The sequence below is a fragment of the Octodon degus genome, unplaced genomic scaffold (genome assembly GCF_000260255.1).
Source record: "Octodon degus isolate 3935 unplaced genomic scaffold, OctDeg1.0 scaffold00034, whole genome shotgun sequence".
Taxonomy (NCBI): Eukaryota; Metazoa; Chordata; class Mammalia; order Rodentia; family Octodontidae; genus Octodon; species Octodon degus.
Window position 1 is genome coordinate 6,353,806 of NW_004524610.1, and position 7,970 is coordinate 6,361,775.

At 42.5% G+C, this 7,970-nt stretch overlaps 1 protein-coding gene across 3 annotated transcripts in view; it reads left to right on the top strand.

Annotated features, from left to right (window-relative positions):
- The first annotated feature begins 92 nt into the window (after window positions 1–92).
- The window catches only part of Nkain2 (sodium/potassium transporting ATPase interacting 2), a 1,099,112-nt gene continuing 1,091,234 nt past the window's right edge, over window positions 93–7,970 (top strand). For all 3 annotated transcript variants that reach the window (XM_023714246.1, XM_012514554.2, XM_004630239.3), the window contains exon 1: window positions 93–228. In XM_023714246.1, the coding sequence (XP_023570014.1) occupies window positions 175–228 (54 nt within the window). In that variant the 5' untranslated portion in view covers window positions 93–174. The remainder of the gene's footprint in view (window positions 229–7,970) is intronic.

A 7,970-nucleotide genomic window follows, 5' to 3' on the forward strand; every position in this document is an offset into this window, starting at 1 on the left:
CCGCCCGGGTCCTAATGCCGGCCCCTCCCCGGGACGCCGCCGGCCCGCAGCCCGCAGCCCGCCATCCTCGCCAGCCAGGTTGGCCGCGCCGGCCCCGCGCGCTGATTGGATAGAGAGGGGGCTCGACGGTGGCCGACGCGGGACAGTCTGGCGGTGGCAGGGGTCTCGGAAACCATGGGTTATTGCAGTGGCAGGTGCACGCTTATCTTCATCTGTGGCATGCAACTGGTAAGTGACACTTGGGTCCTGTGCTTCTGCGCTCTGCCTTGGAGGTAGTGGCCGGGGAGGGCTTGGCAGGGACGAGGGTGGACGAAAAATGAAGAAAGAAGGCTACCGAGAGAGTGGCTGCATTGGAATACTTGGGGACCTGCCGTGTGGGGTGCCGCGGAGGTGAGCCTGTCGCCCCTGTTCACCCATTCCCGTCTCTCCAAAAACAGTTCGGCAGGTGCGGGTTAAACTTGTGGTCTTTAATTTCTTGAAGCAAGGGGAGCTGTGCCTCTTGTTCCGTGGGCTTCGCCTCCCTCTTCGTGTAGGGGCGTAGTGGTCACACGCGTTTTACTGTACAGGTGTGAAACCGAGATGCAGGATTTTTGACTTTTCTTCCGTGTACTTTGTGCCGTGTCTTTGTTTCTTCATGGACCTGTTATTTTCCTAGGACTATATTGTCTTAATTATAACGGTCTGAAAACCCACTATTTAGGGCAAATGGTATGCTTACAGTAGTCTGATCTGGAAGCCTCCTTGAGTTTTAAAAGTATGCAGATGGACAAGAAATACTCGCATGAACTCAGAAACACCATTGCCACAGACAGAAGCAGTAAGCTTTACATCACAATTATGACAAGCTATGCCAGGGAAGATGTTCTGTTACATGGTGTATGGTATTGCTGTGAGACAGATTGCTCTCTGCTCCCCTAGGACGGAGAATTGTAAGTACTTTCTGAGGAATCTAGTACAGTTGTAAAGAGGCAAGCATCCAATATTGGAAAACGTCATATCTCTGAATTTCAGTTCTCTAAGGGCGACAGGGCAGGGCTGAGGAGAGGGTGTAGAGGTGCAAATTATATGCCAGCAAGTGGTTAATTTGGTAGGAGGTACTTGTTCACTTGTCATCAAATAGCTTTCCTTAGAAAGTATAAATTAATCTGAGTAGTCGTCCACACAGCTTACCAGTTGTTTCCTATAAGCAGAGAGGAGCACGAGGCCGAAGGAGACATTTGTTCGAAAGTTCCATCAGTGAAAAGCATTTGAAAGAAGAAATGCTACTGAATCTAAGAGAAACGTTCTTTAAGTTTCTCTGTTGTTTACCAGTTGTCCTGCAGCTCACTGTGTCTTCCCTGTGGTTTGGGTGAATACGGTAGCTAGCGGAAGTGGTTCTTTTGTTGCATTTTGACTCACGACGCTTTCTTTTCCAGGAAAGTTGTGTGATGTGATCTCGTTTGGCCTGCAGCCTTTCACTTAGTTGTAAGCAAGGGCAGATGTGTCTATCACAAAAGTGTTGTGTTTCCTCAACGATGTGTGGAATACTTTATTTCTATATGCTGCACATTTGTATGTTTTTCATTGAAAGATATTTTTTACTCATGTTGGTAAAGCTAATCAGAATAATGAAGATGTTTACTTGATGGAACCATCCATGTAGACAAATGGTCCACATTATATAAATGTTTTAACATAATTCTCATCTTTATATATGATTCAGAAGAGATTGCCTTTGCTGATTCACAGTGTGAAGCATAATGCAGAATGAGTGGGTGGGAAGAGCATTCTTATGCTCTTTTCAGTTTAAAAATTTTGGACTGTGATTTAACTTTTAATCATTAGTGTAGTGGAGTCTCATTGTTGTAGGAGGAAACTGTATGTATCTGAAAAAATAGCACTCTGTGTGATGCATGTCAAGTTCAACAACTTAAGCAATTTCAGAAGAACTTAAATATACTGGTGGGGAAACTAAGTAGAGGAAGTTGCATAATAAAGATGAAAGCTTCTGTGTGTGCACAAGCGTGTGTATGCACATGCCTATGTGAAGCGGTGTGTCAGAGAAGTGCTAAGTCACAAACCGTATCTGAAATCCTAGCTAAATCGTTTAACATATTAGAGGTAGCGGTAGTCCAGATGTGACTGGCCAAACAGCGAGTACAGGCTGAAGCCGAAGGGATACTTTAAGCTTTGTAGGTATCATGCAGTTTACCACATTCAAATGTTGTGTGTCACCAAGCTAATGTAATTAGCAGCCGTGTTACTGCAGATGCAGAACAGGACGGAAAGGCCAAGAAAACCAATTGCTGTGTAAGATGCAATGTGCAGGTCCTAAAGGACCTTGGAGATTCTTGGCCGCTTTTGATTCTTTGAAACATATTGTTTAATTTGAAATAAAATAATTCTCACACAAATTATAGTTGTAAAGCCCTGCATAAAACAAGTAGCACTGTATGCTTTGCTTTTACTCTTTCTGGATTTTTAATAACTTTATGCAGCTTTGAGCTATATGAATAAAAGTTGTTTTTACAAACAAAGCTGATTTCTGAACTAACTTATAACTAGTATTCTACTGACTAACAAAAATCCATTTTGTTCAGTTCTAAGCTGTTTAGTGTGTGATCTTGTAATATTTGGGCACGTTTTGGTGACTCTCCGGAGTTTTGGATCTATTAAAATTAACTGAAGCCAAAGATAGTTTAATATAACTTTATAAATGTTTTCATCAATTAACTTGAATAAGGCTCTGAATGAACTAGTCTCCATAAGCAGAGTATTGTATTTTAGTTACAGTTAGAAGATTATTTCATGCACATCAGTTTGTAGTCGATCTCCGGAGAGGACGAGGTAACTTCTGCTGTTGTGGGTATGGATGGGTACTTCATTGTTCCGTATACTTTTCAGAGCAGAAAAGTACTTTAACAGTTCAACAAGCGATAGACATAAATATTTCAGAGAAATATGCTGGTTGGAATTAATATCTTTGGTTTTAGTTATATTTTTAAAAGGTACTTCTATTTTAATCTTTGGCCGACTTGAACTGTAGAGAAATATTTTTCTTAAGAAATCAGAAAATCATTTTATGAGACAAACATTTAGCACTTCATACCAAAAATCAGTTAAAACTTCCATTTTTGAAAAAAGCATCTGTGTAGATGGTAAAGTGCAGTCTTGGAGCTAGGTGGTGACACCAGCCTCAGGTTTCACGGTGACTCTTGTGGGAAGGGGGGTGAGCTCTGGAAACAGACGGGCTTTGTGTGCAGAATCCAGAGTTTAAGTTCATAATCTCAACAAGGTGATTTTCCTTTTATCATTACTGTCTGTTATGCTCAGAAACTGAAGATTCAGATAGTATCTGAAATCACTGCATTTGCCGGGACAGATTTAGCAGCACAGGTTAAGAACCGTGTAACTTCTCATTTGAAACTTTCGACAGCTTGGGAAAGAGTTTAGGTTTTCTTTTGCAATGTTTAGTGGAATCAAAGAGTACTTTATATAAATGTTGAAAACCCCTGATATTTCTCAGGAAAAAAGCTTTCAGTCATAATGCAGAAAACTATAACTTATTTTAGATTGAAAAGACAGCTTTGTTTTCCAGCAGGAAGGCTCAGAATTGCCCATAGTTTGGTACGTCAGTCTCCTCTGCGGCATGAAAGCGTATGTCTCATCAACTATTGAAAGGAAGTGGAGATTTACATTCAACACATTAACACTTGTAACTGCCACTCTTGCCATGTGTTCTATGAAATATTGCTGCCTCGGAGCAGGTGCACCTGACGATGAGGTTAGTACACGTGTGTGCAGTTGTGGGCGCCGTCTCACCGAAACCTAATTAAAAATGATCACTTGCTTTCTACTGCACAATTATGCAACTTCTCAGAGATAGACGTACTCAGGAAAGGTCAACGGTTTAGAGATAGTCTAAATAAATTTTTTATTGTAATTATGGAGTAAAGCAAATACTGTGGATTGATGCAGTGTTCGTGATTCTGTGCTCTCTGAGTTCTTCTCAGACTTGAAACCACTGAAATGCAGTGATAGGAAGCGCTCAGGTGATCCTGGCATTTTGCTAGGATACTGTTGAGAAGTTGCACAGGTCTTCAGAAATTTAGGCTGCGAGTGTTCCTGCTCAAAGAACCTTAAATTTCAGATTGAGGCACCATCAATAAAATCTTGAAGCTGTTAACTGGCCTAATTCAAGAAGAAGCCTGACAGTGTCCATGCAGTGCTTTATAAACTTGTGAAGAATAAATGTATGCTCAGGGGCAGGGGAGATGGCTCAGTAGAATAAGCGCTTGCCTGGCAAGCACAAGGGCCTGAGTTCAATCCCAGGTTCAAAAAAAAAAGTATGCTCAGAGGCTGCCAAACTGAAGTAACGTTTTTCCTTATCGTGTTTCATACTTTTGTACAAAAAACCATTTTTCAGCAAGTTCCTGTTTTTACCTTATTCTTTCATTTTAATTCAGCCCTACACTGCTTTGTCTGATGTTTGCCCACAAGGACACAGAATACTTTTCATGCCCAAGTCTATTTCTTGGGTCACACACCAAGTGGCAGCTTCTTATTCTGTTTTCCATCTAAAATGCCAGCGAGCCTGCTTGTGCGTGGCTGTGTCCCTGCTTTCTCAGGTGACGCCGTGGTGAGCAGTGTTGCCTGCGCACTGTTGGTCCTCTTGGCAGGGGATCCCTGCGTGACCCGAGGTCCAGAAGCTCAAGTGGGCAGTGTTGTGACATCACCCCCAGTGCTGCTTGACCTTTTTTTTTTAAAGTAGGAATAATTTATTCAGAGAAAAAAAAATCTTCTGTCTGAGAGGGACAAAAGGGGGCCCATAAAGTGGGTTGCCCTCAACCCTGCTTCTGAAAGGTGTTCTGTTGAGCAAAGCCATGAGGTGAGGCAGGTTCAACGTGGGACAAAACTACTGTCAACCAATAGGAGACACATATGGTCACTTAGGTAGTATTGATCCAATGAGAAATCACCAGGTGGATGTGAGGTGGGGCAAAAATATGGTGAACCAGTAAGATTACAAGTATAGTCACTAGGATCGTATTGATTAAATGGGGATCAAATAGGGAAACAAGTCACATAGCAAGCACACGTGGGCAGAAAAAACTTCCCTGGAAGGGGGGTTTAAAGGTGGTTTGGTCCTCCATTCCAAGGTGATTGATGCCAATTTATAACATCAATCACTGCTGTTCATTTCTAAAGGAAGGATGTGGGAGAGCAGTTTCTTTTCTTTTGAAGCCTGGCCTCCAGCCACAGTCGTCTTCTGCACTGGCCTCTCGAGGGCTCAGCCCTGTCTGTCTATAATATTTCTACTTGACTTAGCTATCTCTAATATTCCTCTCTGAAGCAGCACTCCTAACTGCTGTGGAGGGGCAAGGGCAGAAGACGGCTGCTAAGTCTTCCGTGAGTTCTCCGGTGTGCTCTGGTGGCGGCTGCTCACGCTCAGGGACAGTATCTGGTTCCCAGGGCTTGAGGCCACTGTGGTGAAGCTAGGAGTCCAGGCCTGCTCCCTTGGCAGCTGGTGGGGCTGACAGGACCATGGCGTCCATCCTTCCCAAGTTGGTCTTAAGGAAGAGATGGTGAGGAAGAGACGTTAGCAGTATTAAGTCTCTGGGTGGAATACAGGATTTCTCTTTTCTTTCGTTGGCCAAAGGGATTTTCTTTTTCTTGTGTTTGTTGTTGAAGAGTCTGTTGAAATTTAGCCAGTGAGATAACAGCCTTCAGTGAGGCACCTGGCTCTTTATCTAAGAGAAAGTCATTAGTGAGGAAGAGGCATCCATTCAGCATTACAAATGGACTGAAACCTAGAATTTGAAATGTTTCTTGTATTTTAATGATAGCTAAAGGGATAATAAGTGAGGTTGTTGCAGGTGGGTTTCCTCAGCCATTTTTTTTAATTGCAATTTTTTTCCATAATTTATTTTGCAAAGATGTCTCTTTAGGGTCTCACTAATGTTTTCTATCTTTAATGATGATTGTGGCCTCCGTGTACAATAGAGGTGATAGCAAATTCTCGCTGCCTGAGAGATACTTTGTTACTTTAAAAGAAGGCTGATTATCATTCTGTAAGCTCTTAGAAAGTCCAAATCTGAGGGTGATTTCTGAAACTAAAACTTTTACCACCTGTGGTGCCTTTTAAAAATAAAATTATTAGGGCTGGTGAGATACCTCAGCAGACTAAGCACCTGCTTAGGTAAGTAAGCACAGAGACTGGGGTTCAATTCCTCTTACCACATGATGTGGCATCCTTACCCATGGGTGTGCTGAGCAGGCCACCGAGTCTGGATGTGGTGGTGCACACCTGTAATCCCTGCCCTGGGGAGGCTGAAAACAAGATCACTAAGAGTCCAGTCTGCATAGTGAGACCCTGTACGAACAAAAAAAAAAAAAAAAAAAAAAAAAAAACAGAAAACAAATTATTAATTTCTTTCTTTGGTACAGGGTCTCACTATGCAGCTTGGACTCACAGTGATCTTGCTGCCTCAGCCTCCCTAGCGCTGTGATTATAGGTATGCACCACCACACCCAGTTTCGGGGCTGGTCTGGCATATGGTACTAGGGATCTAACCCAGGTCTCCTTTCACTTGCTAGGCAGGCACTTAGACCGTGGAGCTATCTCCCCAGCCCACTTGTGTGCTCTACAAGGAAGGCTTCAACCCAGTTTCTGAAGTTCAGTACAAATAAATATTGAAGTCTTTTACTTTTTGGCATCTAAGTGAAATCAAGCTTCCAGTAGGTCTAGAAACTGTCCCTAAGGGACTGGGATGGCAGTTGCAACCCATTGGGTCTTAGACCCCTCTACTGATGGAGTCTGATATTTTGGTTTAAGTCCCCCAGTTTCAAACTATAATCATGTCCAAAATTTTGATGACTTATGAGAAACAGATAATGATTAACACATTATTTTTGATCAATGAAAAACTCAGAAGTTATACATAAACAACAATGTCTTTTGTATTTGTAAAACCAATCTAAGAATCATTTGGTTAGTTGGCAACCTGGGTATATATATTATAGTATTTGGACAGGATAAAATTTCTCTGTCCGGATGGGAGCTGGGCTTTGAACATAACTAAAAGGAATGAGTGAAAACAAAATGATCCCCATCATAGCTTAACTGAGTTAGTTACCTTCCAATGGTGAAGCATTTTTATTGACGTACACTGGCTGGAAAGGAGACCAGATGGAAGGACAAAGGGATGGGCACCAACGGCCATCTGTTTTTTTCTCCCTCTGGTCATGATTACTCAGGGTTCCTCTGTGGAGATGACAGAAAAGAGGCAGGGGCAGAGTGCTTCGTGGCCCAGTAACTGGGCTGGACATTTGGGAAGATGAGTCTGAGCTCTTGGCCTCCACCTCAGAGTGCAGTCTCACTTTTAGTGGCTACCTCTGTACTCAAGGGCTGTGTGGGACTGTTAAGACAGTCCCTCTTAAGGTGGCTTGGTTTTTTGACATTGGTAGCACAAAAACTCTTCTTGGAGTGGTAGTCAAACTCTTCTTAGAGCCCCAAAAAATCAGACTTAAGGGACTATAAAGGACACGACAAAGGCCATCACTGTGTAGCCTCTTTGCTTTTTCTCCTTGTCTTCCTCGTACTCTCAATTAAAGAATACTAAGGAGGAAGGCTTTTTTTTGTATGCAGTGAGCTATCTGGAGCAAAATATATCTTTTGTGACTTTTTTCTTAATATTTGGGGCTCACTGGGTAATAAATATATATTTAAGTATAATCTGTCCTTCTATTGAATGAGGAACTATGGACATATGTTTTTATGGAAAGAAGGGGACATATGAGTAGATGTTGTTTTCTTCTTTTCTTCTTCTGTTTCTGTTTCTGTTTCTGTTTCTGTTTCTGTTTCTGTTTCTGTTTCTGTTTCTGCTTCTGCTTCTGCTTCTGCTTTTGTTCCTGCTCCTGCTCCTGCTCCTGCTCCTCCTTCTCCTTCTCCTCCTTCTCCTTCTCCTTCTCCTTCTCCTTCTCCTTCTCCT